The sequence below is a fragment of the Eucalyptus grandis genome, chromosome 6 (assembly GCF_016545825.1).
Source record: "Eucalyptus grandis isolate ANBG69807.140 chromosome 6, ASM1654582v1, whole genome shotgun sequence".
NCBI classification, from domain to species: Eukaryota; Viridiplantae; Streptophyta; class Magnoliopsida; order Myrtales; family Myrtaceae; genus Eucalyptus; species Eucalyptus grandis.
In genome coordinates, this window is record NC_052617.1 from 37,745,017 (window position 1) to 37,772,590 (window position 27,574).

At 42.6% G+C, this 27,574-nt stretch overlaps 6 protein-coding genes across 6 annotated transcripts; 4 read left to right on the forward strand and 2 right to left on the reverse strand.

Annotated features, from left to right (window-relative positions):
- The first annotated feature begins 1,504 nt into the window (after positions 1-1,504).
- Positions 1,505-4,159, forward strand: LOC104449572 (hypoxanthine-guanine phosphoribosyltransferase). The gene is made up of 3 exons (XM_010063768.3): positions 1,505-1,878; positions 2,781-2,945; positions 3,777-4,159. Exons 1-3 carry the CDS (start codon positions 1,573-1,575, stop codon positions 3,873-3,875), a joined length of 570 nt encoding a protein of 189 aa, XP_010062070.1. The 5' UTR covers positions 1,505-1,572; the 3' UTR covers positions 3,876-4,159.
- Positions 4,160-4,971: 812 nt separating this feature from the next.
- On the forward strand, positions 4,972-7,648 carry LOC104449573 (DEAD-box ATP-dependent RNA helicase 39). The gene is made up of 5 exons (XM_010063769.3): positions 4,972-5,637; positions 6,122-6,211; positions 6,310-6,498; positions 6,616-6,756; positions 7,177-7,648. The coding sequence occupies exons 1-5, from the start codon at positions 4,987-4,989 to the stop codon at positions 7,342-7,344; spliced, it is 1,239 nt and encodes a 412-aa protein (XP_010062071.2). The 5' UTR covers positions 4,972-4,986; the 3' UTR covers positions 7,345-7,648.
- Positions 7,649-8,372: 724 nt separating this feature from the next.
- On the forward strand, positions 8,373-13,739 carry LOC104449575 (DEAD-box ATP-dependent RNA helicase 39). The gene is made up of 9 exons (XM_010063772.3): positions 8,373-9,076; positions 9,440-9,535; positions 9,621-9,809; positions 9,964-10,104; positions 10,834-10,974; positions 11,803-11,945; positions 12,234-12,363; positions 12,439-12,487; positions 12,995-13,739. The coding sequence occupies exons 1-9, from the start codon at positions 8,507-8,509 to the stop codon at positions 13,498-13,500; spliced, it is 1,965 nt and encodes a 654-aa protein (XP_010062074.2). The 5' UTR covers positions 8,373-8,506; the 3' UTR covers positions 13,501-13,739.
- On the reverse strand, positions 13,673-14,326 carry LOC104449574. The gene has a single exon (XM_010063770.3). The coding sequence runs from the start codon at positions 14,225-14,227 to the stop codon at positions 13,808-13,810; it is 420 nt and encodes a 139-aa protein (XP_010062072.2). The 5' UTR covers positions 14,228-14,326; the 3' UTR covers positions 13,673-13,807.
- Positions 14,327-14,993: 667 nt separating this feature from the next.
- On the forward strand, positions 14,994-16,646 carry LOC104449576 (ETS domain-containing transcription factor ERF). Its single transcript, XM_010063773.3, has 2 exons — positions 14,994-15,605; positions 16,252-16,646. Exon 1 carries the CDS (start codon positions 15,059-15,061, stop codon positions 15,578-15,580), a length of 522 nt encoding a protein of 173 aa, XP_010062075.2. The 5' UTR covers positions 14,994-15,058; the 3' UTR covers positions 15,581-15,605; positions 16,252-16,646.
- Positions 16,647-20,598: 3,952 nt separating this feature from the next.
- On the reverse strand, positions 20,599-25,074 carry LOC104449577 (probable LRR receptor-like serine/threonine-protein kinase At1g34110). Its single transcript, XM_010063774.2, is given in 3 exon segments — positions 20,599-21,202; positions 21,495-22,772; positions 22,775-25,074. Coding segments are annotated over 3 exon segments (3,246 nt in total). The 5' UTR covers positions 24,360-25,074; the 3' UTR covers positions 20,599-20,819.
- Positions 25,075-27,574: the final 2,500 nt, after the last annotated feature.

A 27,574-nucleotide genomic window follows, 5' to 3' on the forward strand; every position in this document is an offset into this window, starting at 1 on the left:
ACGACGAGCGGCTCGGGACAGCCGGGCTCCCCGCGAGCCTCCGGGCGCCGCCGCCGGTGCTCCCTCTTGAGCCGGATCCTCCCAAGCGGCTTCGAGCCGCCACGGGGGAAGCGGAGCGGCGCGGCGGCGGCGCCCGGACGGGCGGGCGGCGAGCTTGGCCGGGTAGGGCGGAGGCGATCCCGAAGAAGGAAGCCATTGCAGCAGGGAGAGCAAGAAAGAGAGAGAGGACGAGAACGAAGGAAAAAGGAGCTGGAGCGCGAGAGCAGCGGAAAATGACTTCCTCTTTTGAAAATATTTTCCGCAATTCCAAAGAGGAATTTTCCGTTGACCGGAAAATATTTTCCGTTGACCGTGTATTTTCCGCCGTCCGAACAGGAAATTCGGAAAATATTTTCGGAAGTTATTTTCCGCGAAACGAACGGAAAGCATAAATCAATTGAAATTCTCCTAACTCGAGCAACAACCGGCAATATATAACCTCACAATATGCAAATATAATACCGAAATGATAAGTAGACAAAGCAAATAACGATACCAAAAATTTAACGCGAAAAATCCGATATAAGAAAAACTACGGACTGTAAAAAACATTAACTAATCATCAAGAATAGTAGAATATACAAAGTATTTTTCTCTAGTCACATACTAAAGACAACATCAATATTTCAATTTCATTTAATCACTATATACGTAAATAAATGAATTCATAACAAGAAAATCGTAATCGTAATTGGAGAGTACTGAGGGAATTCTTGACAAATGAAAACATCAACTCGTAGCTCTCAGTTTTATGAACAGCATGCTCAAATTTGAGCCGATTCTATCTACGTTTGACCTTTGAATTTGGATCACAAAGATTCGGTCCTCTCTTCTTCTTCGTGCACTTTCTCCCCGTGGGTCTCACTTTTTCTACTTTTTCTTTCTCTCCCTTCTAGTATGCACAAAGCGACACCCCTTTTCTTCTCTCTCTCTCTCCTCACTTTGGGCACACACAAACGCGCGAAGGCACCCCTTTCTTTTCAACTTCTCTCTTTGTTTTTTTTTTAAATGTTACCTGGGCCCTACATGAAAGTGGACCCAGCCAATATATATATATATATATATATATATATGACCAATTAATCGAAAAAAAGATTTTTTTTTTCAGTGCTAGCTGAGCATACATAAAAGTTGACCAAACCAACACACACACACACATATATATATATATATATATATATATGGACCAATTAATCAAAAAAGGGTTTTTTTTTTCAGTGCTAGCTAGGCCTACATGAAGATTGACCAAATCAAACACGCACATATATATATAGAATGATCAATTAATCGAAAAAGGGTTCGATACGTTACCTTATAGAGATAATTTTAATCAAATTGGCAATTGCTTAGCTTTATTCTTAGGCTAACCATAAAAATCTACCTATATATTTTAGATATATATAGCACTATTTTGCGCACAAAGGGAAAAAGAATCGAATCGAGAATTTATTGATATGATTTTTCAAGTATTTGAATGGAAAGAGGGGAAAGCAAAATAGCTCATCTTCACATCCGCCGGCAATCGTCTAGAAAATGGACTCTCACATAGAGGAGGTCCTGTGGACCCAGGACCAGATTTCGGCCCGGGTGTCCGAGCTCGCCGCCGAGATCACCTCCGACTTCAGAGCAGCCGCCGCCGCCGCCGCCTCGCCTCCGGTCTTCGTCGCCGTCGCCACCGGCGCCTTCCTCTTCGTGGCCGACCTGGTGAGGAAGGTGGAGCTGCCCCTGGTCGTCGATTTCGTCCGCTCCGATTCCTACGGCTCCGGCACGGAGTCCAGCGGGGCTCCTGCCGTGTCCCTTGACTTGAAGGTGGACGTTCAAGGCAGGCACGTCGTCTTGGTAAGTGGACACGTTTTCAAATTTTGATCTTTTGGATGTAGGAGAGTGGACCCGCAAGCTGCTTTGTTGAATGTGCTCCAGTATACGTATTTTCTCTTTCTTGGATGTGGAGTCATCATAGGAGCACTGCTAGAGCTAGTATTGTCTGGGACGTTTTACTGTTGTCTCATCAAGAACTTCCCAGTATGGGAGATTGATTTGGAGTTGAGACTTTGTGAGTTTGTTTTAGCCTAGAGGTTTGGATTGAGTGCGTGCCAATGGGTTGAACTTATTCAGCTTCAAAGGGATAATAAGATTCATTTCTAACCGAGTGCTCTGGTCTGAATAGTCTTATCATTGGCATAGACTTAAAACTCCTCTAGTTTCAGAACCTACTTCTGCTTGACTTGGCAAAGGAATCAGAACGATTGCATAATTCGCACGAGAAACGATAGATGTTATGGAGTTGTGGCTACCCATTTTTGATAGTCTAATCTTGATTTGTCAGAAAGCTCTGACAGGTGCTTTGTTCATTTTTTTGGGTTGGTTATATTGGGTGCAGATATCATTTTAGGTTTAAAAAGTGAAGTCTTTTTTTAATAAACAGTCGACTTGCTAGAAGTTCACCCTATTAAAAATGGGGTCCCTTTATAATTACATGTCTTGCCAACGCTTTAATGTGGCATGAGGTTACCATGAGCTCATTCATATACATCTATGTCAGTGACGATGCTACATTTATGGAACTTCTTGCACAAGGGTTGCCTCCTGATGAAATGAAATGCTCGTGCATCTTCTTCTTATATCAACAGCTGGTTCTTACATATAGATATAGTCATGTTGGCAGACTTCTACCGGTGGTTTTCTGATCTGGACTGCAGATAATGAAGCTCACTAATGTCTCCTAAAATCATTTGTATCAGGTTGAGGACATTGTTGATACGGGGAACACCTTGTCCTGTCTTATTGGCCACTTAAAGTCGAAAGGAGCATCATCTATTTCAGTTTGTGCTTTTCTTGATAAACCAGTGAGGCGAAAGGTTCATTTTCAGTTGGTGGGTGATGGAAAATTCTATCGTGGATTTGAGGTTCTCTCTCTCTCTCTCTCTCTCTCTCTCTCTCTCTAAGTTTCTTTTGTTGAAGACTAAAAAAGTTTTCTCTGCGTAACTGTCTTTTTATATCTTTGTGTTGTCTGACCACTACAATGACAAGAATTGGAAGAGGTAAGACGAGACAAATTATACAGTTCACTCCACCTCTCTGAGTTGCACCAAGTATCCTGGCTGGGAAGGTTAAAATCCCCTAAGAGAAAAAAGAATGAGCAACTTTCTTTGGTACATGTGATTTAGTTACTCGAGATGATATATATGTTTTGTTGGAGGAGGAACTTGTTGCCTAGAGTTGCAGATTGTTCTTTACCTTTATTAAGTGTTGCTCGGTATGTCAGTTATATATTTGACCAGCTTTCCATGCCTGGCGGTTGCCTTCTGCATTTTCCTTTATCAACCATCTGGACTGGACTATTAGTTTATTTTGAGGTTGTGGTCCGGATAGGATTCTGCTTTCTGCTTGTACGTTGTCTTATGATGTTGATTTGCTTTAGGTTGTTTGATTACTTGGGAGTGATTCTTCCATGTAAGTTGTGACCAGATCATTCATTCTCCCATGAATAAGTTTGTTGAGCGTTTTTCTTTTGGGCAAGTGCACTTCCCGCTCACCAAGTCTTATGATGAGCTATGTAAGTGAACCAAACGAACACAAGATTGCGATACTAAATTATTTTAGTGCCGCTACTCTTGACAATATCCCTTTGTTTGAAATTCTTTTTGTTAGTTTTTCTTGATGGGCTCTTTTGCGTTTGCAACTTACAGAACAAGCACGACTTAAATGTTCATGTGATCCTCCATTTTTTTGGGCAGTGTCCGGATTATTTTGTGGTGGGATACGGAATGGATTATGCCGAGCTATACAGGAGCTTGCCCTACATCGGTGTCTTGAAGCCAGAGTACTACACATGATCTGACTGATGTCATCCTCAAATTGGTTAACTGGATTCAGGTACCAAGGTATACTATTTCGGTGAGCAAAACACTTATTCAATATGGTTCATGATGGTTGACCCTTACCGTGATAAACTGAACCATTTTTATTGTTAAGACAGAAATTATACTGTTCACATGTTAAGATTGCAGACATGGCAAGGAGTTGCCACGCAAAGAACTAATAAAAGAGTTTCCCTTACTGAAAATTTATGTTAGTTTCACTTTGTTCCCCCCTAATATAATTTGGGTCGATTTGTCCATGATGTTTTCGCAACTTCTTCCGTTCTGTCCTCTAACTCAAATCTCTCTATTGGGAGAAATCATCGTGTTGTTCTCATGGGACTCGTTTCTAGCGTCATCGTTGGCACATAATTCGATCGTAATTATTTCTGTCAGGTGTCTCCAAAGAGACATTACTATGGTCTGTTTTCCATTGGCGAAACTCAACGGTATTTCTCGATGTCGCTCGTCTCTCGGATGCATGTCGAGGGAAGCAAATCATTAATAAAGCGTGGGCGAGGGAAACTATGAACAAGGCCTGTGTGAATCAATTTTGCTCAAGTTGGAATAAGCTATTCGGGATTGGTAAATATTTTGCAATGACCTAGGTTTTTCTCCTACAAGCACACCGGGGCATGTCAAATATCGAAGCATATGGCTTCACTTGAAACTCGCTTGATTTGAAAAATGAGATGGTCTAATACCCTTCCAATGCAAAAGGGTTAAGATGATTATTTTTGGGAAATTAAAAGAAAAAAGTTTTACACCATGATGTTAATAATCTTTAGAAAGGCACACAAAAGAGCTAGTCAAATGCAAAATAATTATTGAGGGGAATTGCACAAATGTTTATCACAGGGTGTGTTTAATTTATGAAAAATAAATAATTTGAAAAATGTTTTTCAAAAAATGGTTGTTTAAGTTATTTAAAAGAAAAATAGTCGATGGAATATATTTTCATTATCAATGACAATCTATGCTCGATTACTTTTGTGGATGATGAAAAAAAATTCAATCATTTTTTTTAGATAATATAAATAGTTATTTTTTTGAAAAAGATATTTTAAATTACTCATTTTCTACGAAAATGAACGCGAGAAGATTCATCTCGGACAAGCGTGCAAGACAATTTAGGACTTGGTTGCATTGCTCTGTTTTGCGCCTCTCTCGGACCAGCGGGCAGCGGGTTTTACATGAGAAAAGAACAGCAGCAGATGCGAAACTAGCCATAGCCCCGGCCATGGCCATCAGAAGCGTCGGCAGAACCCTTCGGCCTCTCTGCTCGAACCTCCTTCCTTCGTCACTTCGCGCCTCCGCACCGCCTCTCGCCGCCGAGGCCTCGCGACCCGTTAAGCCTCTCTCCACCACCACCACCCCCGCCGACGATGCGCAGACTCCGCCGAGACCAGCCGAGTCCAGCTCCAGGAGAGACTCCATGATTCTCGAGAGGTTCAGGCTCAGGCAGCGCGGAGGCTCTCCCGAACCCACGCGGAGCGAGCCGCCCCCGACGCGTCCGCCGCCTCCCGGAGAGAGAAGCGGCGGCGAGGAGGTCCTCTCGGGCTTCGGGCCGCTGGGGCTGAGCGGGGAGGTGGTGGAGGCGGCCGAGGGGATGGGCGCCTTCGTGCCGAGCGAGATTCAGTGCGTTGGGATCCCCGCGATTTTGAAGGGGCAGAGCGTGGTTCTGAGCTCGCCTTCCGGGTCGGGCAGGACTCTGGCGTACTTGTTGCCTCTCGTTCAGGTACTCTTCTTCTTTCGCCATTCGAGGCGTGTCATCATGGTTGTGCTCGTGCTCGTGCTCGTGTCGGTAGTTCGTGTCTTTGCGCTGTCCTTGAGAGGTTGATTTCAATTGAAAGACAGGGTCGGAGGCTGAGCCTGGGCAGTAGTTTCAAGTTGGTCGTGTTTGTATCATACGTGGGTTTTTCTCATGCCATGTTATGTTCTCATTTCTCGTCATGAATTGCCACCCCTTGCCGAATTAGTTTATGGAACTGCATATTTGCGAGCTCCTAGATATGGAGTTATAATGATGGCCATTGAAATGAAGTTTAAGTCACGGAAAAGAACTCTCTTTTACTGGCCTTTTGATGTCTCTTGGGTTTGTGGTCTTTCGGAATTGGGATGCGCCATTTATGAATGCATACAGACTTTGATCCAAGCGATCGTGCTCTCTTGATTGTAGAATGTAAGACCTGGCTCTCTTTCTTTTTTGATTGATTCAGTAGATGCTGAGACGGGATTCGGCATTGTTTGGAACTGAGCGTGACTCCCCGAGGGCTCTCCTGTTATGTTCTTCGGGTGAATCATGTGATAAGGTGCTCCTTTTTCTGCTCTAGCTTTTAACACTGATTGCATTTTCTTTTTCACCCCCTATTGTGCTCTGGTGCTAGAACTAATCTCAAAGGGCATATAGGTATTTAGTATGGCAAGTTTCATCACCAGTCATGCACAAGTAAAATCAAGTGAAAAATGCAGTGGTGATGGATCAGAAGGTAAGGGAGGTTCGCCAAATGCCCCGATTGGCTTGTTGGTTGGAACCCCTGAAGAGGTCCTTCAGCAAATTGAAGAAGGCGATGTTATGACCACTGCAGTCAAGTACTTGGTATGTGCATATCTTTGTAATCAGAACAGATGGTTTTGCTCTCTCTGGTGCTGCTGTGGAGTCTCGATTGCATGTTAGTTCGCCATTATGCTGAATGATGGGATGAATTTTCCTTAGGTTTTGGATGAGGCGGATATCATGTTAGATGCTGGCTTGTTTCCCAAAATACAGAAGATTTCGAGCCACTTGAAGAACTTTGCTGTTGAATCCAATTCTCAGCATTTTCAAGCGGTTCTAGTCATTTCACCTATCTCAAAGGTATGTTGACCCCATTGTGATAACGTTACTGCCCATTATGGTTTGCAAGGCTTCCCACTTTGGTTTGCAAGGCTTCCCACTTCAGGCTAAACTGTTAGAGCGTAAGCTTGAGTGTTCTTCAGTTAAATTAATTAAAGACCCTCTAGGCATCGCCCTCTTAATGTGTTCTGCTCGCATACGGGATCCCGACTAACTGGTTGATGATGACAAGTTAGCTAACCGATGGATCAAATCTGCACTAAAAATCCCAATAATAGGGTACCCCGTGACTGGAGGCTAGTTTCAGAATCAAGAATCTGTGCATGTAATTTGACTAAAAAAAAGTTTGGAAGAAACTGATATTTGTTTCATACAAGTACCAATGAGCCACATTTTTTTTCCGGCCGATTTTTTAATGTTGTCATGCATTACAAACACCAGATACTAGAAAAACATGCTGTGGAGCGTCTGGAGCATGATCGAGCTGGTAAAGTGGCTGCAATGCTGCTGGAAATCGACCTGAAAGAAGTGCTCTATCTGATTGAATCTCGAGATGCGTTGAGGAAGAAAGTGGCGGACGCTGTAGAGTCCCTTCATGTGGCTTCTTGATCATAGCATTCGGTCTAGCTTTGTAGTTTGTACATAGGCATAACCAGCGTAACATTGCAGGGTTCAAGACATTCCTTCATGATGCGCGCATTTGCGTGCTTGTTCTTCATAAGCCTCAGTTTGTAGACTGTGTTGCGCTTTCAGCGACTAGTGCTTTGACAAAATTTGAAGCGTTTCATCTAACATTGTGTGTCCATTCTGAGGTTACCTCGCGATTCTTTCTTTGCATGTGGTTTTATGTCGTGATGACAGACTCTGTTTGACATTCATGATTGTTTAGAAGTTGAAGGCTGCTGTAAATGCGCATCTGGTATCAAAACAAGTATTACTTCATCCAGAATATGTATGGGTTTTCTATGGAATGGATTTCCTAACTTCATTATGATAATTAGAAAATCGAATATTAATTTTCGTGTGGAATTGACAGACTAAAATATGAACATGAAATGCTGAAATTAAAACTTAGAACTCGATTTTGATGGTCGAAATGAGAGAAAAACATTGCATACTATATCAAAAAATGTGAAATTAGGGGTATGATCGGTGTCGGCGTAAACATTTCTTGGCAATGCGAAGGTTGAGACATTCATGCCTACTTATCCGGTCAAACTTTGGCCGGGATGGATCCTTTGGAAGATCTAGTTGAAAAACCTCGCCCTGAGTGGAAAATTTGCCAGCATTTTTTTCTAAAGGGTGATGGAATTCTTATGGTTGCATACCAACTAAGAAAACAATGCATTCTCATGTATTGAACGAAATAATTAAAATTTTTATGATAATTATCTAGTGATCAAATGATTTCATAACTGATTCGTAGACCGCATATAAATTTTAATATTTTTCGTCCGTCATTCATTCAAACGTAAATACTAAACGATCTCCTTAATTTACGTATTCGAAAGGTGTTTACTTAGTGATTCAATTGCGAAAAGAAAGAAAAGTCGAGGACCCAATTAGGCTTTGAACGAGAACTTTTGTACCAAAATGGAACTCGAGGGTTTAAGTTAAACCCAGGATGAACCGGAGCGAGACCCGAACCCGGACATTATCCACGCGAGAGATTTTGCCATCGCCGTCCACCGCCGAGAGTCGCGAAGAAGAAGAAGAAGAAGAAGAAAGCTCACGGGGACTTCCGTTGCGCCGCCCGAGACGACGGCGAGCTATGGGGAGCACGGGCCGGGCAATCTTATCCCTCTCTCTCTCCTCCAACCTCCTCCCTCTCGCGCGCCTCTCCTCCGCCAGGCGCCTCATCAGATGGTCGCCGCCTGCGCCGACGACGGCGTCGTCGCTGGCGAGGCTCAAGCTCAGGCCCATGTGCTCCGCCGCCGCCTCCGCTGCGCCGGAGGCCGCGGAGTCGGAAGCGGGGATCCAGCCCATGAAGCACACGATGCTTCTCGAGAGGCTGAGGATGAGGCACTTGAAGGACGCTCCGAATCCACAGCAGAGTAGAACCCCTGAAAGCGAGGGCGGGAGCAAAATGGCGAGGAGACCAAAGGAAGAAGCTTTAGAAGTGGAGGGGGAGAAGAGGAAGAAGAAGGCGGCGATGGTGGGGAGCTTCGAGGAGCTGGGGCTGGGCGAGGAGGTGATGAGGGCTGTGAGAGAGACGGCGATTGAAGTCCCCACTGAGATTCAGTGCTTGGGGATTCCTGCCGTTTTGGAGGGGAAGAGTGTGGTTTTGGGCTCGCACACGGGCTCTGGCAAGACTCTTGCCTACTTGTTGCCTCTTGTTCAGGTATATTTTCGCTCGCTTGTGCTTAGCTCTGGATACCCTTCATGGTTAAGTCGAATTTGGTGCTGTTTTGTTTGCCAGTGTGGTTAGTGTTGAATAAACCCTTTGGAAATGCGAGTTGGGTCGTTTGTTTCGACTTGGAGGAGTGTTTCTTGGCATTAAGTCACTTCAAGGATCCAATTTTTTCATTTAATGGACTTAGCCTTTACCTGCTTTCTGGATTTGAGGCTTACCCTATCATTGGGCTCCGCTTCTTTGTGGTTTTTGTTTGTGCTTGAAATGCGCACCTAAGTTGTAAATACTGCCTATATGTTGATCTGTTTGTTTGGATCGAGGAAATATCAATTTCATAGGTTTATGTTGTAGTTGCTGAGGAGGGATGAGGAACTTTATGGGAGGTTGATGAAGCCTCGGCGACCTCGAGCAGTGGTTCTTTGCCCCACTCGCGAGCTATCTGAGCAGGTAGTTCTTCACTCGTCGCTGTGACTCTGTATTAACTTTGTGTATTCGCTTCTGTTAATCGGTTTGAAATTTAATTGTTGGACAGGTCTTCCGTGTGGCCAAGTCTATAAGCCATCATGCACGATTCAGGTCCACTATGGTGAGTGGTGGTGGCCGGATAAGGCCCCAAGAAGATTCGTTGAATAACCCGATTGACATGGTAGTGGGGACTCCTGGCAGGCTTCTCCAGCACATTGAAGAAGGGAACTTGGTGTATGGTGATATTAAGTACTTGGTTAGTTTTCCTTTGTATTGGATTATGCCATTTGTTTCTTCATTATAATTGTTATTTTTGTTGAAGAATCATATTTAGGATTTGGATCCATAATCATCTGAGAATTCAAAAGAAAATGTAAAGTTGGTTTGATGATTGATTGAGCTTTTTTCAGGTTTTGGATGAAGCAGATACTATGTTTGATCGTGGCTTTGGTCCTGACATTCGTAAGTTCCTTGGTCCACTGAAAAATCGAGCACTAAAATCTGATGGCCTGGGATTTCAGACTGTTTTGGTAACTGCGACAATGACTATGGTACACATCCATTTTTATGATCACCTCACCTGTTTTCACTTCTGAGGGTTTTTAAATTTTTTTTTTTGAGTGTGGGGGGTTGGGGTGGGAGCGCAGAACCAACTGCACCACCGTTTTTCATTGTTTAAAAGACTCAAACTCCAGGTTTTCTTTCCTTTTGTGCAGGTGTGTGTGTGGTCATTATATATCTAGAGTGTAATTGAATTGTTTAATCGTACAAATTCCGTCAAATCATCTTAAACTTTAACAGATCTTGGTCTGTTGTATACTTAGTGCATGGAATGAATTGTACTCTTATCATGCAGTTTGTAATGAATTCTTTATGACCTCTAGTCGCTATTGTCTTCTTCTATTCTTCATTCTTTTGATAGCATTGTTGCTACTGAACTTTAAAAACATTCTTGAGACGCTTGATTCAATTACTACTTCAATTCGCATAACAGTTTTTTAGGCAAATGTAACCATTTATGCTCAATGAGATTGGTCTGCTCTGTGAAGATGTCCCAAATATATCTCGCTGTGGTTCAATACATGAAAATTCATATATACACTCAATGAGTTGGTTTAGTCTTTGAAGATATTCCTAAAAAGCATTACTTTGGCAGAATTTATTTATTTTCAATATGGAGGGTTATTTTTATTATGGTTATGGACATAGGTGTTCACTTTCTTTCAGTGGATTGATTCTGTCCAAACAAGTGCCAGAGCTGACTGCTGTAAGTTTTGCAGGCTGTGCAGAAGCTGGTTGATGAAGAGTTTCAAGGAATAGAACATTTACGTACATCTACACTGCATAAGAAAATTGCATCTGCTCGCCATGACTTCATTAAAATTTCGGGTTCTGAAAACAAGCTCGAATCCTTGCTACAGGTCCATATCTATTGCACTTCTCAGTTTTTCTCTTAAGATTGTGAGGTCTAATTTAGATATGCCACAGCTAATCAGCTGATTTCACATGTTTCTATACCACTGGTATACCATAATTTCCTTGTTAAATTCACGTATATCTAATGGACTGTCTGACCTTATATTGGCATTCACTTTATCATCCTAAAATTTGGTTCCATAAGCCTTTTATGTGCGTTGTCTTGATTTGGGTTACCGGTGACTTCTTTCTTTATCAATCTCGTTAACTCTTTGAGATGAAAAGGGAATGGGGTCTGCTTATGTGAGAAGAGGCAATATGCGCAAGTCTTTGATCCTGATACATGTAAATTATTTTGTGTGTGTTGTGGAAGCGAGCTATTGCATCAGATGAGAATTGCCTTTTACCAGGATGGAAGTTTCTTGAAAGACATACCCTTGAATTCAGACTGGGAATATGTTGTCCCGCAAACTGCAAATTTAACTTACCTCGGTGTTATGTTACTGGAAGAAAAGAATCCACTGATATACGTTTGAGATATGCACCTCTGTACTCGCATATCAGTTATTGCTTTATGAAAGGTCTTTCTAGATTAAAAAAGTTGGGATGAACATCTGAATTTGCCTTTTTGGTATAAATAAGCTTCCCTTGTGATCATTTGTCTGGTTATTTTTATAAATTACCTTCAGGCTGGCAAGCATTTAAAAAACCATTATGTGAGAAATGTCCAACTCATTATGCCAAACGTGGAAGAGTAAATTCACCTAGTGCCTCAATCTGGGAATGAGGACACATGGATGTCTCACTTTGATTTTGTTCTTATGTGGAGGCAGGTTCTTGAGCCTAGCTTGGCAAAGGGAAACAAAGTGATGGTGTTTTGTAATACTCTGAATTCTAGTCGTGCCGTGGATCACTTTCTCCATGAGAACCAAATCTCTACTGTCAACTACCATGGAGAAGTGCCTGCTGAGCAGAGGTAAGTTAATGATAAGTACATTTTCTACCCCTTGCCCTTTTTCTACTCAGAGCCTTCAAACGATGATTGATTGCTTTTTACTTTTTCATCAACTTTAAGGTTGTTGCACGAGAACTGTGCTCACAGAGCACCTGGAGATTTCATTTATATTGTCCACTTATATCCCTTTCAGTGCCTGTGGATGTGTTCAATCAATAGCAACTTTGCTATAGCCTGCCTGTCTTCTTCTGATTTTCCAGAGTCATTTTGAAGCTCTAGCTTTTAATGCTTATTCTCTGCCAATATCAGAGTTGAAAATTTGAAGAAATTTAAGAATGAAGATGGAGATTGCCCGACATTGGTCTGCACAGATTTGGCTGCTAGGGGACTGGATTTGGATGTAGATCATGTCATCATGTTTGATTTCCCACTGAACTCTGTAAGCACTCTCTCTCTCTCCCTTCTCTCATGCGCACAATCACACACAGAAACTAACACTCTCTCTTGATTTTAGATTGACTACCTTCACCGCACTGGAAGAACTGCTCGAATGGGTGCAAAAGGTCGGTGGCGATTGCTTATATAGAGTGTAGTAACGTTATTCACTTTCCCATCGTGCTCTGATACCTCACACTCCATTACATCTGAGATAGAAGGTTTGCTGGAGAGCTGGTTGTGTCATTTTTGGCTAACAGCCATCTGATGCCTGCAGATTTCCCGTTATAACCAACTCTCTTTAAAATTACAGTAGCTTTTCATGGCCATATATTATAAAGTGCAGGAAGGGCGCCCTTGGTTTTTTTTTTTTTTTTAATTTTATGGCGGGGTTGAAGAAGGCGCTGGACCTCAGGGATGCCGATATATAATCCTGAATCTAGCTGCCTTTCATTTTTTGCTGGAAAGTTATGTCTGCTTATGCATGTATCCTATTGTCATAATGATGATATTGAGGAGCTAATTTTCCACTTTTAGATACTGATAGCAATGGCATGGGTCGACTTCTCATCGTCTTTGGAAGTTGTTAGAGCTTAAATATGCATCTAAACAACCCTTTTCTTTTCTTTCTACAGGAAAAGTGACAAGCTTGGTTGCGAAAAAGGACCACCTTTTGGCCACTCGAATAGAAGAAGCAATCAGGAAGAATGAGAGCTTGGAAGCTCTTACTGTGGACAATGTCCGCAGGGATATAGCCAGGTCACGAATAAGCGAACAGAAGGGGAAGAACACCAAATTGAGTAAGGTATCAGATCAGAGATACAAGGGCAAACCAGCTGCCACAAGATCTTCTAATTCTCACACTAAGGCGGCTTCCTCGCAAATTCCCGGAAGGAAAACCGCTGGAACAAAAGCTTTGAAAACATCATCCTCCGCCAAACCGGCAAGGGTCGCCAAACCGGCAAGGGCAGTTAAGATTTCAAAGGTGACGAGGCCTTTCAGTGTTGGTAAGTCTGCCAAATCGTCCACCAAATCGTCGTCTAATGGGAGGAAACAAACGCAAAGCAAATCTGGCAAATTAAGTGTAGTTGGGTTTAGGGGTCGGAATTCTTCGTTGAGCAAGAGAGCCGTCAATGCTTAACTGCTTTTAGGCACCCCCAAAAATGGATCTGTAAATTGATTTAAGTTGTCCTCTTTTTACCCTTTTTTAGTTGAGAGCTGGTTTTAAAATCAGGGACCTTGGCGAGGAATAAGAGTCAAATTTAAAGAGAAACCAGGGCCAGAGGATTGTTTCTTGGAGTCTGTTTTCCATGTATGTCAATCTTTACCTCGACTCTATTTCCAACATTTGGTGCTCCAATAACATAAGAGTTCAACATACATTCAGAATCAAAAGACGCTTGCTCGGTACAACGTAGGATAAAATGTCTGTCGATTGAAATTCCTCGTCACTTCCATGTGAGCAACAAAGGGCGAGGAGTCTTCGGAGGGGTGACTATATTCCCGTCGGCATTATAAATTATCACCCCGGAAAAGTCGGGTAGCTGACACTTGCCGCCCAGGAGAATGTTCTTCCGCCACACAGAGGTGGCGGCGGTGGCGGCTTCTTCCTCATCGTTTTCTCTGCCATCCATGAACATGTTGCCTTCGCAGTCCGCTCGTGACTCCAAGATGACCGTGTCGTTGTGGAGCTCTATGACGGCCTCCTCCTCAAAGAAACCGTAGCACTCTTGCCAGTGCCGCCGCCGCCTCCTGGAATGGGAAGCGCACATGAACAGCGCGAAGGCGCAGAGGAGGAGGGTCATCGCGACTAGGCCGAGCTGAGGGGCGCCCATTGCCGGGTGTGTCGATTGGAGGGGGCGAGCCATGGGAAGGGAGGGTCTAGAAGAGTGGGGTGGATGGAATTCAGGAGTGACGGTAGCACTTATATACTGGTGCCAAATGGGGTCGGTAGATGAATGGAGGATTTGGTGAATGGTTTGGTTCAGGTCAAAAGGAGATTGACATCATGATTGTGGGGGGTTTAGTTCAGTTCTTATCTTTGACCTGCAAGAACTCATCACATCAATTGGGCTTCGACTGGAAGCGATTGTTAATGAGGATTTGAGTCCTGGCGGAGGTTTGATTTTCGAATTCCATCGATGCCCTCTTTCCAGTCATCTTGGGCCTTCGAAATTAGGGCTTTTTCCTCAGAAATCCTCTTCTGGTTTTGGGCCAAAGAGGAGCGTTAAAAGAGGCTCTTGGCCACGTTCATCGGCTACCATCGATGGAGTCTTGAATTCAATCGGATAATACAATGAATAGTCCTTGAATTTTAATTTATAATGTGATATGATTCTTCGACTTTTAATTTATTTAATATTATTTTTAAATTTTAATTTAATATTTAATATTATTTTATTTAATATAATTTATAAATTTTTAGTATATATTCAATATAATTCTAAATATAATCTTTTCATTAATTTAAGATTATGAAAATTAATCTAAATTGAATATGTATAAAAATTTAAGAATTATATTAAATAAATTAAAATTTTAAGCATCTCATTGATTAAATTAAAAATTTGAGTTCTACATTACGCATTAGGCAAAATTTAGATTAAACCAAAATTTAGGACCATTTGGGCATATTCTCAATTCAATTCCATCCGAAAGGGGTCCGTCTCTCTTCCCAGAAGCTTGGCGAGATAGCGGAAATGCCTCCACCGGCCCCAATCTCGCTCTGCAAATCCCTCCTCGGACGGAGCTTGCGAAGACCGCCGCCGCCGAGACCCCATTCCTCCTCCCCATCTTCCTTCTCTTCGCTCTCGCCGTCCCGCCATCCGCTCAACCCTCGCCCTCAACGCCCCCGTGACCCCGCCCCGTTCCGGCGCTCGCCGGTTTCCGATGCCGGACCGGCGCGGAGGTGGCTCGGCACCGAGCCGGGCGCCGGCCCGGTGGCGCCGCCGCCGCCGCCGGAGGAGTACGACGCGGAGGTGGACGCGATAAACCTGAAGTTCGCGGAGGCGAGGGAGGAGATCGACATGGCCATGGAGTCGAAGGAGACGGTGTACTTCGACGAGGAGGCCGAGTGCGCTCGGGCCGCGGTGAAGGAGGTCGTCGACCGGTTCGAGGGGCTGCTGCGGAGGCTCCCGGAGGCCGAGAAGGCGGCGCTGCGGCGGTCCATGGGTCTCAAGATGGAGCAGCTCAAGGCCGAGCTCGAGCAGCTCAACGACTGAACTTCGGATCCTCTGGCCGGCTCCGGTTGGTGTACTCTTCCTTATTTCTCAGCTAATTTTGCTACTTGATCGATTGAGGCGGTTTCGGAACTTTTTTTCCCCGGGTACTTGGCCAAGCGAATAGATTTTCAGGAGAGCTTGTGAGTACATTTGGATAGACGATGTTGTCCTAGTTTTAGCCAATAAGGCAGCTGATTTTTGCACTATCGGTTCGAAACTATTGAATCTTGCCTATACCCTTGATTTGTTTGGGTGAAAATGGCAATGGACATTGTCAATAAATGGGGCGAAACACGGACTTTTACCGAGACTGAACTAATTGATTTTTGTTCTGGGATTAATGTCACTTCTGGCAGTTTGCGTTTGAATGAATGGAATCATAACACAACGTTAGATATGTCAGCCTTGTATCTTCTCAACAGGAGTTGGGGTTGGTGGTATATTAGCTTATGATGAGACAATTAAGCATCCATGGAGGTTGTCAGTTTTTGCTGTTAAATGTGCTATATTTGCACAGTCATTACCATTTTTTGTCATTGTTCTCAGATTTAGAATCGAGAATAATGGTCAATTAGTTGCTTTCCTATGAGATTTGTTCTTCATTCATGTCTATTACTTGGATCAGTTTATCTCAGAGTTCACGTTCCTGATATCTATATTAATTACCTTAGAGTTCCTCATTTGGGCATGGACAAATTACACGAACCTGAAGTCGCTTTGTACTATCATAGCTCGGTTGCTGGTAAGCCTTTTGGATTTGGTAACATTTCGGCTTTGAATCAAACCCTCGGATTTGTTCCCTTGAATGGGTCGGGGATAAAGAACCATCTAACAAGGTCTTTGATGTTGAAGACCTGTGTACTCTGAACTCTTTCCTGTGTTTTAAAGTTTACCTGTCCTATTCAGCGGACTGTTCTCATGCTCTTTGATAAGTAGGGATGAACCGAACTTCACTGCTGGTCTTAATAAGGATTTGACCCCAATTAATTCCTTTCAAAGTTTTTTGTGGATCGGCAGTGAATCTGTATCATCTGGTCAAGATAATGATAATGTTGAGTAGAAGGCATGTAGTTTGTGTTGAGTAATTACCAGTTTCCCTAAAGTATAGCAAGTGTTGTAATGTCAACTTCTTGTTTAGCAACTTACCCCTTATGGTATGCAATATGCATAAGGAATGAGTGGCATTGTGCTCTGCTGGCCCAGCATCTTTAAGTGGAAAAAGGGATCAAGTGAAGTCCTTCTTAGCCAGAAGTGCTCTAAAGGCCTTCGTTTGACTGAAAATACTCCAATCGACTGCACTTTGCTACTTTCATCTCCCATTTGGCTTAAAAAATCTGAATGCTCCTCGATTCAATGAGTAGAAAACTCAAAAACACCCATATGGAAGAAGTGAGAATGAGCTAAAAAATAGAGATTGTTAGAGAGTTGTGTATGGTGTGAAAAACCTCGTGTCCCCCCTTCTTTTTCCCCTAAAGCATTTTGCGGCATTGATTTTGGTGATGAAACACCATTAGTTTTAACACGACTCGAAGGTTTCATGAGACATTTGTTTCCAACGTCACTGGGGAACAAACATAACACTATCTGTCACCGTAAGATTAAAGCACTATTTGTCCGCTCAGATGTTACCATTGACATCGGCTTTCCTAATCTACACTCTCTATTCCACCATGAGAAACACAGTTTTGCACCTGATCTATTACTTTGGTACGTTCGCTATCGAGATATCATGTCTTTCAGATGTTGGTAGTCTTCCAAAGGCAAAAATAGGATGGAGGTGGTTTTGCTTCCCACCATTTAACTCGCCATCTCGAAGTGAGAATATCTTGAACTTGTTGTTTGAGATGGCGAGGGCAACGGTAATCCTAATCCTCAAGTTGAATGTCAAGAAGGCATAGATCTGCTGACATAAACGCTATGTACCTAAAAAAAACTATGGGGTAACTGCGTTCCGTCTATGTGTTTCCAATGTCGAACTCTTCGACTTCGTGCACGGTGATGATCGCACCTAAATTTCTGGGGACGTGGAGAGCCCAAGTCTTCCTGGCTTGGTTTCGTTTCGCATTGCGATGGAACCTCGAGGCGCTGAGCTAGTCAATAGAGCCGGGGAATTGCACGACAGTGTAAGGGATATGAATCGCCTACCGCTGGGCTGACTGCTGAGGTTGCACCGATATGGTGAAAGAAGTTGTTCAGAATTGATGCTTTTCGAAGACTTAAGACCAGATGCTGCATGATTATTGGATTGGCCAAAAAGGAAAAACAGTTCATTGGAGAAAGTGTGTACCAGGTTATTCAATCCAACTAGGTAGAAATGGAATTCAACTCGGTTGAGCGTTCATGGCTAAAGCAACGAATGTTCGACCACAAATGATCGAACACCTGGGCTTGAAATTGTGTTTCCTTGGGTTTTGTATTTTTGTCAATTATATCTTGAAAGCTCCATATGCTTGCAATGGAGATAGTTATCCAAAATCCTAAATCTATTGTAAGTCGGCCAATACAAGTTTAAACTACACAATTTAGTCGATTTAGTTTTAAACTTTTTAATAATATGTCAATGTAGTCTTTTTGGCCAAAATTGGCTGGAAATAATTGATGCCGCCACCAATTGTATCATATAGGACGGCTAGTGGTATACTGGCACTATTATGAACAATTTTCACTATTGTTTTTTTAATTTTATAATTTTATTCTTTTTTTTTTCATCTCTCTTCACTTCTCGGAAGGGCTAGTGGGGTTGCTGGGCCTCAGTGATGGCCAACCACAAGTGAGGGCTTGTACACACTTGTTGGCCACGAGCAAGAGCTGCCTTTCATCACCCTGGCTAGATGGCCAGTGGACATTACTGCCGTGGCTGAGATGGTCGATTGTTGGTGTGTGAGCAAGCTGCAGACATGGCTTCCGCGGCTAGAGAAGGTGCTGCGGTTTTCGTTTCTGTTGCTCATCTTCAACGCCCTAGGAAGGTGAGCAGTAATCAAAAAATGAAAAAAGAAAAGAAAAGGAAAGTTCAGAAAAAAGTTTAGAAAATTCATAAAAATATGCAAAACAACGTGATTTTGCTTAAATTCTTCCATGTAAGAGGTTGCCTATGCCACTTAAAGACAAAAATTTTGACTTAACCTCCACATCCCTGCCTAAATTCATTGAAGAACTACATTGAAAAATCAGTAAAGATTCATAACTAAATTAGGCAAAGTTGAAAAATTTAAGATGAATTGACCGTTGTACAATAAATTTAAAACTGATCAGGGAAATTTCCCCTTATTGTTAATTGTTTTTAACAGAATTTTGCCTTTGATTTGTGTTATGGACAACATACATGGAAGATGAATGTAGAGTGATTAATTAATGGAAAAGATAGATCACAATCACCCATTACATTATGTCATGACATGTGTACACAACAATAAATGGGATGTAGTTCAGACAAAAAAAGAGAAATAAAGAAGGCCCGAAACACTACAGTGCAATGGTTGGGAAGGAACTTTGAGTCTTCAGATGACCCAAATATCATATCATATCATATCATATTATATTCATTGAGGACTGAATTTCAGGTAGCATAATTTCCAAGGCAAAGAGGCATCGGAAAATGAGGAGGCCATGGCTTTCTGGGACAAGCTCAGATAAGACCAAAAAGCAAAAGCTGCTTCCCGTGGCGGGGAGGAGCTCATGTGATGTCTACGCAAGTCCGAAAGTGCCGTGCAATGTACATGCATGCAATGCACGGCGTGCCTTCGGAATCTTTCTCAAGCTTTAGCTGATGAGCACCAGCAGCCCATGTCGCGGGTGCAGAGGCTGACAACGAGAAGTGCTACGACAAGAGTACTGGTTTTCCGTGAACGTGCCCGCCAATGGTCGCTCATGTGGCGTTCCAGTCCTTACTGTCCTCATGTAAAGCGACATCTAATGATGACAGTACTTTCCAGTTTCCAACGTTTGACGATCGCCTGAATAGACCGAGTTTGAATCCATGAAACGGGAAAGAAATTGAAGCAGCAAGTAAGCACCTTGATATGTAGCAAAGTCCAAGTAATCAGCAACGTGTTTTGTGCAGAGATGATTCATTTTCCTCTTGTTCATTTTCAGGTCGCAAAAGAGAGACTAGACTGGCGAGATGACACGCCGGATTCTGGGGCACCTCGTGCAATCCTCTTTTTGACCGAAGAGATTCAAAAGCTATCTCGTGGACCGACTGGAGTCGGACGTGATGCAGAGACAAAATCAAGAGTATTTTCAGGGCATGTGCCGAAGGTGAGGGAAAGCATGGGCTTCTTGCCTCGTTCCTGTCTGCTCCTCCTCCACTGCACCTTGTCCCTTGACCAAAAAGACAAGGTGCAATATTGAAACGAAAAGGCCCACATATGATCTCGGCAATTGATCATATCTGTCGCATTAGCCAACTCCGAAGGGACCCGCCGAACGTTAGTGGTCGAGACTTTGCTAGTTGAGCTAGTGTGAGATCTAAGATTCGATTTGTGCGCAACGCAATTTCACGTGCCCCAGGCCCACAAACATTAACTCGCCGCGAGTGTTCCAGTCCTGAGGTGATGGCCCCGACTTTTAATTGGAGTCGAAAGACGGGCTTTGATCTTGAAAGAGAGCCGGCTCGAGGAGGCGCCTCACTTTCTCCAGCATGCCACATACTCCGCTCGTGTTCATGTCTAGGACTTGCCTTTTCCTTGGCTTCCCAATCGCCACCCCGACTGGACCATCACGCGCTTCATCCCTGTCTACTGATCATTTCAAGCTTTAAGCCCCGCCAAACTTCGCCGAACGAACCAGTCGACATGCAGACTAATGCAATTGGATCTGATTCATCCCATTGCCGGTTTAGCAACATCCCAAACTTTTGGTATAATATTTTCCAGTATTTGAATGTAGTGTCCTCTTCATTTTTCATAGACATGTGGTAGTATTTCTATTCTGTTGGATGCTCTCCTGCATTCCTTGACAAAATGATGAAGCCCAACGATATAAAATTCAAGCAAAGAAGAAGAAATAGGCAAGAAATGTGAAGGATGAAGAAAATCAATGACATTGCCGCATTTGAAGACTGTACATAATACCCAAGACTAACCCCATCCTAATCTAATAAATCACGGCCTAAAGCATACTACCCTGTCTTTCTCATTTGACAACTCTCGCTTTATGCATCTTGCCATCTTGGGGTCGAAAGGCGAATCGAATTACCAATGTCTCTGACAGTTACAAGAAAGAAAAATCGAAGTCTAAATTAGCTCTGTGTCGAAGATGGCTTTATCAGCGGTTGAGAGGTCTTCCCCCACTCTTCAGGCACACTCTTCACCTCCATTAGCAGTGCCACCACCTCCTTCATGGTGGGACGCTCTGCTGGCGAAGAGTTCACACAGAACATCGCGATCCCGAGCGTCTGAAGCATCTCTTGCACCATCTGATCCGGTAGGCTTTGGAGCTTCGTGTCGAGGATCGTCACAGCTGGTTCGAAGCTTCCCATCTTCTTCTTCACCCATTCGACAATGTGGAGCCCATCACCCGCCTGGGACTCCACGGCGCTGCGCCCACTTAAAATTTCAAGCAAGACCACACCATAACTATAGACATCACTCTTCTCTGTTATGTTCATTGTATATCCATACTCTACATAGAAATGATGAAACATCCATAAGATACTGCTCAAAAACTAAATGCACATTTTAAATGAGTCAATGAGGCATGATTTCCACATCTTCCCAGCACTGACCCAGAGCCACTAACAGAGGAAAAAATTACAATTCGGAACAAAGTTTGATGTAGAAAGAACCTAACTTAGATGGAGACATGCTGAAGTCTCTAACCTTATGTGTACAAATGCCATTGTTAGTACAAGCACCAGGAAGATTGACCAATATACGAGAAGGAACTTCTATTTGTGGATTAGTATTGAAGTTACCTGGGGCAATATAGCCATAAGATCCAGCAACTCTTGACATCGCGTGACGGTAGTTTGGAGAATTCATCATTTTAGCCAGGCCAAAATCTGCCAAATAAGCCTCAAACTTTGAATCCAGAAGTATGTTATTGCACTTGACATCTCTGTGAAGTATCACCGGAGCACAATCATGATGAAGGTAGGCGAGACCCTGTGCAGATCCCACTGCAATCTTATAACGAGTTTCCCATTCCAAGTTCCTATTTCCCTGGAGAAGCTGCCTCAGATTACCATTGGATATGTAGTTGTAAAGCAAGAGCTTCACGCTCTTATTAGAACAGTATCCCAGGAGCTTCACGATGTTCCGATGCCGTATATGCCCCAGAATTTGAATTTCAGCAGTGAAAGAATCCACTGCCAGCTCCTCATCTTGTTTGGTTTTCCAGAGCTTCTTCACTGCAATTATTTCCCCATTCGGCATTTCCGCCTTATACACAACTCCTGAGCATCCTTTGCCAATAATGTTCTCCTCTCTTAGGCATTCCAAGATATTATCCATAGTAAAGTTGAGCTTTTGGAATGGTATGAAAGTCCATGGAAAGGAGAAGTCTTCTGCACCTGATGATGAGGCCAACATCCCTAAAGATTTTTCAACCATATATTGATTATTTCGAGCCACCAAAATCCATGAAGCAAGAAGCGCTACAGTCAATATAGCTAGAATGACAGTAATCAAAGCTACAGTTGCAGCTGATTTTAATCCATTTCTGCGAAAGACTGTGGAACAAGTCGACCCATCCATCGATTCACAAAGGTTAGCGTTTTCTAGGTATGAACTTCCTGACCAAGTTCTGAAGAATGGGGTTATTGGTATTGGACCTGAAAAATTGTTATAGGAAATATTTAGGGTAGTAAGACTGGTCATGTAACTCAAGACGGCAATTTTACCAGACAGCATATTGCGTGACAGATCAAGCGATTGCAGTTGGGTCAACCCAGCCATTGACTCAGGAAGTTCTCCGGTCAACCCATTCGAGCTCAAGTCCAAGCCAATAGTAAGGCTCGTTATGTAACCGATCTCAGGTGGGATTGTACCTGTGAAGCTATTAAAACTCAAATCAAGCAGAGTCAGCTTCTGCAAATTTCTGATTGATTTCGGGATCGACCCTGTGAGCAAATTATTGTTGACAATGAGCTTATTCAAGTAACTCAAGTTTCCGAAGCTTGAAGGAATTTCGCCAGTGAAGCTGTTCTGGCTGAGATCAAGCTGCTCTAAGTTTACTAGCTCCCCTAACTGAGGGGAATTACTCCAGTTATGTGATTGCTGTGCACATCCAACAACTCAAGAACTGTGATATTGGCTATCTCTGGAGGAAGCCCGCCAGAGAAATGATTCATGTACAAATCAAGAAACACAAGGTTCTGCAACTGTCCAATTTCTTTTGGAATGCGACCTGAAAGCTGGTTTTCTCCAAGCCTCAACCTCACCAGTGACTGACAATTCGCTAGATTTGGTGGCAACCCTCCTGTTAGCGAATTTCCTAATAGTAAAAGCTTGCTCAGCTTCTTCAAACTGAAAATCTCTTCTGGGATGGACCCAGTGAGCTTATTTCTTGAAAGATCGAGTGTAGAAAGTTCGGTGCAATTAGCAAAAGCGGATGGTATCGTTCCAGAAACAGAATTTCCCCACAAGAAAAAACTCTGCAAGAACTTCAAGTTCCCGACTTGCCACGGAATGGGGCCTGACAATTGGTTCTTATCAAGCTGAAGTGCGGTGAGGCTTGTGCAGTTGCTTAACTGCCAGGGGATTGAACCTGTGAGCGCATTATCGGACAAGTGAAGCTGTTCAAGAACTATCAACTTCCCCAAATCACCGGGGATTTCACCATAGAGATCATTGGCCGAGACATCAAGGACAACAAGGGACGAGCAATTTGAAAGTTGAGCCGGTATAGGCCCAGTAAGCCCATTCTCCCACAAATACAAGCTGGTGAGCTTCTGCAACTTACCCAGTTGAGGAGGGATTGGACCAGTGAGCTTGTTCATGTGCAGATACAAATTCGTGAGCTCGGAACACGACCCGAGCTCGGGAGGGATCGGACCAAACACATCAGTATCATAAAGTGCCAAATTTTGGAGATTTACCAAGTTCCCAAATGTGGGAGGTATCACACCAGAGAGCCCAGTGGCAGCGGCACCAAAGGTGGTCAAATTGGTGAGTAGCCCCAACTGCGCAGGAATCTCCCCTGTTAAATACGGGTTCCCACCAATTCTGAACTGCTGGAGAGAAACCAAAGAGCCTAACTGGGATGGTATTGACCCATTGAGGAGATTGTCTTGGATACAGAACACTTGCAGTGCTGTGAGTTTAGAGAGCTGTGGAGGGATTATGCCAGTGAGCTTGTTGGAGTTTAAGTAAAGGAACTCAAGTGAAGAGAGCTTGCCAAGCTCAGGGGGTATTGGGCCAGAGAGAGAGTTGGAGGAAAGGTCAAGAAGCCTAAGGTGCGAGAGCAAGCCAAGAGAAGGAGGGATTGTTCCTGAAATGTTGGTCGAGGAGAGATTGAGGAGTTGAAGGGATGAGAGAGATGATACACCTTGAGGCAGAGCGGAGAGATTGAGGAAAGTATCGGGCAGAGACAGAGAGATGACTCTGTCCTGAGGAGAGCAAGTGACACCTTGCCATGAACATGGAGTCTGGCTTGATGGGTTCCATGAGGAAAGGACTGATGAATAGGAAGAAGAAGAGCCCAAAGCAGTGAGGAGAGAGAGAAGGGCTTGCCCATCAGAAGAAAGAGAAGTGACTAGGGTTTTGGAGCTAGAGAGCCAAATGAAGAAGAAGGCCCCAAGGAATAAAGGGTTGGTATCAAAATGGCTCCTTTTGGCCATGGAAGAATCGAAGTGTGGCCTTTGAGGTGGTGGTGAAATTGAGGGAATGTGAGTGTTTGATCAAGAAATGGCGATTACAGTTCTCTCCCTCCCTCTCTTCTGTGCTTCTTCTTCTTCTTCTTCTTCTTCTTCTTCTTCTCGGTAGTATCAACACAGTAATGACGGTGAAAGTCCACTCTTAGAAGACAAGTTCCATGTGAGAGGATTTTGTGGGGGTTGTATATGGATGCTTAATTTTCACACAAAGCTTTCGAAACCATGCATGTGAAAGAAGCCCCAAGAAAAGGAAAAAACAAACTCCTTTTGAGTCATCGATGGGTGCTACAACATGGAATTAAATGCAGCCATCAAGCCGTTAGTGAAGAAGAAGAAGAAGAAGACCCGGTCACTCTGCTTACCAGAAAAGAGAAGAGCTCCTCTCCGGCGCGGCGGAGCAGCGGGCGAGTTTGATTCGAGAGTTGGCGCTTTTCAAGACAGATGAAAAATACAGAACGAGATTGTGTTCAGCGTACTCCATGCGAGACGGCCATTGAAAAGAGTTGTTTGTGAGTGAAGGAGAGAGAGAGAGAGAGCATGCAATGCTACGATACAAATATGAATGGGCAATGAACGGGAGATCCGGGCTCTCAAGAAGACGCTCTCGTCTTTGCTTGCAGTCGCAGCTGAGACGAACGAAAACTCGGGATGATTTCGGATACCAAGAACACTCTCCCTTCCTTGCTCCTTATACTTCTCATTTATATCATATTTCAGGGAGAAGTGTCACCTTTTGCACTATTTTAAACGAGGAAGCTGCCCCTCTTTTTTGCGCCAATTCTTCCATTTGAATCAACTTTGTATTCGAGGATTCTTAATTACTCGGTTGCCTCTCGCTTTATCGTCGATCTTTTTTCTTTTTTTTTAACCACTGTTTGATTTTACAATACAATTCAAACGAAGTTTATTCTTCATTAAGTCATTATAGAGAAAGGAAGCTTATGCACTTATTCTTGATATAGAGTTGAAGCTCTTAATTTTTTTATATACATAAAGCAATCAAATATTGAATCCTTCAATTAGTATGATAGAGCTTCACCTAAAAAGGTATAATCTAATTCTAAACTTTTCAATTAATTCAATCAACGAGACTGTTGATGATAAAAAAAGAAAAAAGAAAAAAGCTTTCCAATTAATTAGAAAGTCAGATAGGTAAAAATCTAAATGTTAATAAAGGTGTGATTCATCCTCCAATTGTCTTCTTGTCAATTTATACATTGTCGATTAATATTTAGAAATTATCAATTCTTGAGAAGAATGCCTTAAGTAGGAGAAACTTAAGGTGATGTCAGAGCACGGCAATTTATAAGTCTATCTCTAATAGCCGCCATGTACAAGTGTAATGAGCTTTCTAAGTTTTTCTTTCACTAAAATGTGGAGCAAGTGATGATCGATTTTACCAAATAGCAATGTCATATTTCAAAAAGCACTCTTTCTCATTTGGCTAGGTAACAAAATCTAGAAATCGGGTAATTAACTAGACAATGAGCGCCATCTAACATTGTATGTGGACAATTTTGGCTGCCTTATCCTTTTCTTCCACCAAAGTTCACAATCCTTTTGATACTCCTTTGAAGGCGCACGGCTCAACAAAATCTTTTAGCATTCACTTGAGTTTTGTAACAAACCAAGTACGATGGCTCATTAATAAAACGTACCATGCATGTACAATTGATGGGGGGAAATTTCATGCACAGTGATTAGCAAATTAGGGTTTTCAAACAAAGCAAAGAACCGAGCATAAGATGGAGGAGGTTAATTATATTTTTTAGGTTTTCATTAGCAAACAGGTACGGATAGAATCAAAAATTTCAGAGACACCATATGGGAGATCGTGGAAAAATTGGCAGAGCCTAGCTCCTAGGGAAGAGAAGGCCCAAAAAAAGAATAAGAAACAAAACTTTGGTGATAATAAGAGGGTGAGGCGAACTTAGGAGAACGTGAAAGGTGGTGAAAAATAAAGGGTTAAATGAAAGCAGTAGCAAAACCCTCAGTTCAATGTCTTTTTCCCAACGAAATCATTATAGAATTGCATTAGATAATGATGCATGTTTTGATGCAATAAAGAAATGGGTTCCCTCACTAACGTGACCTGCCTCATAATGTTAAAGCTAGGGTTTTTTAATTAGCTGGGCGTGGATGTAGAGGGGAGGTCTCATTGGGGCGTGGTAAAAATTGTGTGCTCTGTTAAAAAAAAATTCCTGTTTTCACTGTCTTTTTATGGGTGTAAGCTGGTGAAATTAAAGTGTGACGGGGTTGAGATTTGGTTTCCGAGGAAGAGGTGGTGGGTTTGTTTTGGGAGTGGAGCTAAAGAGGAAAAAAATAAAAAATTTCTACAGTCACATGAGAATGAGAGAGAGGGTTTAAGGATTATATTAGGGCACAGGTCCCGATTAGGGTTTTACGCTTTTGACTGCATACCAACAATTCAGCCGCACGAGACACGTATTCTCAATTTTTAAGCATATACTACACTTATAGGAGAAGCAACATTGAAGCTTTACATGTGAACTTATGAGTTGAGATGAGTAATGCCGAGAATCAAATTAACTCTTGACAGCAAAGTAGGATTGGAAATTAAATTTATTTTATAACAGTAAATTAGGTATCTACTATGTCAATATATATTAATCAACTATTTTTTAGCTGAATCTTGGTGAATCTAGCATTGCGAAGGAAATTTTCTCGGCATGGAGAAACCCCGGTCTTGCACATCAAGGAGGAGAGAGAGTTTGTGATGCTATTACTTAAGTAAAGATCCATATCGAAAGTACATAGATAGAGGTTCAATTCACATGAATTAACCTATGAATATGAAATTAATGCCCCTTAAAGCAAATGTTTTCAATTCCTTGAGGAATTGTGGAAAGGGTTTCACCATAATAAATATCGTCCATTCAGCTAGTCTATTCTTCGATAAAAAAAATGGTATTATTGAATATTTTTTGGATAATCATAACTCCATAGCAATAGTAGCTTCTTCCGCAATCATTTTACAACTTTCAATATGTAGACTTTCTTTCAATAGTTACACAGAAGACGCTATTCAGATTGTGAGAATATCATTAGCCATTTTTTAAAGTAGGAATATTAGTTTCTTTTGTCTCATACGTACGGCTATTTTGAAACTAATATTTATCATATGTGTGTGAGTCCCAAAAATATGCAGGCAAAGTCCC

Excerpts from the sequence above, each read along its gene's own strand:
- LOC104449572 (XM_010063768.3), top strand. The coding sequence starts at position 1,573 with ATGGACTCTCACATAGAGGAGGTCCTGTGGACCCAGGACCAGATTTCG. Across the intron at positions 1,879-2,780 it reads AAGGCAGGCACGTCGTCTTG|GTTGAGGACATTGTTGATAC; the intron begins GTAAGTGGACAC and ends CATTTGTATCAG. Across the intron at positions 2,946-3,776 it reads AATTCTATCGTGGATTTGAG|TGTCCGGATTATTTTGTGGT; the intron begins GTTCTCTCTCTC and ends TTTTTTGGGCAG.
- LOC104449573 (XM_010063769.3), top strand. The coding sequence starts at position 4,987 with ATGAACGCGAGAAGATTCATCTCGGACAAGCGTGCAAGACAATTTAGG. Across the intron at positions 5,638-6,121 it reads ACTTGTTGCCTCTCGTTCAG|ATGCTGAGACGGGATTCGGC; the intron begins GTACTCTTCTTC and ends TTGATTCAGTAG. Across the intron at positions 6,499-6,615 it reads CCACTGCAGTCAAGTACTTG|GTTTTGGATGAGGCGGATAT; the intron begins GTATGTGCATAT and ends AATTTTCCTTAG.
- LOC104449575 (XM_010063772.3), top strand. The coding sequence starts at position 8,507 with ATGGGGAGCACGGGCCGGGCAATCTTATCCCTCTCTCTCTCCTCCAAC. Across the intron at positions 9,810-9,963 it reads ATGGTGATATTAAGTACTTG|GTTTTGGATGAAGCAGATAC; the intron begins GTTAGTTTTCCT and ends AGCTTTTTTCAG. Across the intron at positions 12,488-12,994 it reads TGCTCGAATGGGTGCAAAAG|GAAAAGTGACAAGCTTGGTT; the intron begins GTCGGTGGCGAT and ends TTCTTTCTACAG.
- LOC104449574 (XM_010063770.3), bottom strand. The coding sequence starts at position 14,227 with ATGGCTCGCCCCCTCCAATCGACACACCCGGCAATGGGCGCCCCTCAG.
- LOC104449576 (XM_010063773.3), top strand. The coding sequence starts at position 15,059 with ATGCCTCCACCGGCCCCAATCTCGCTCTGCAAATCCCTCCTCGGACGG.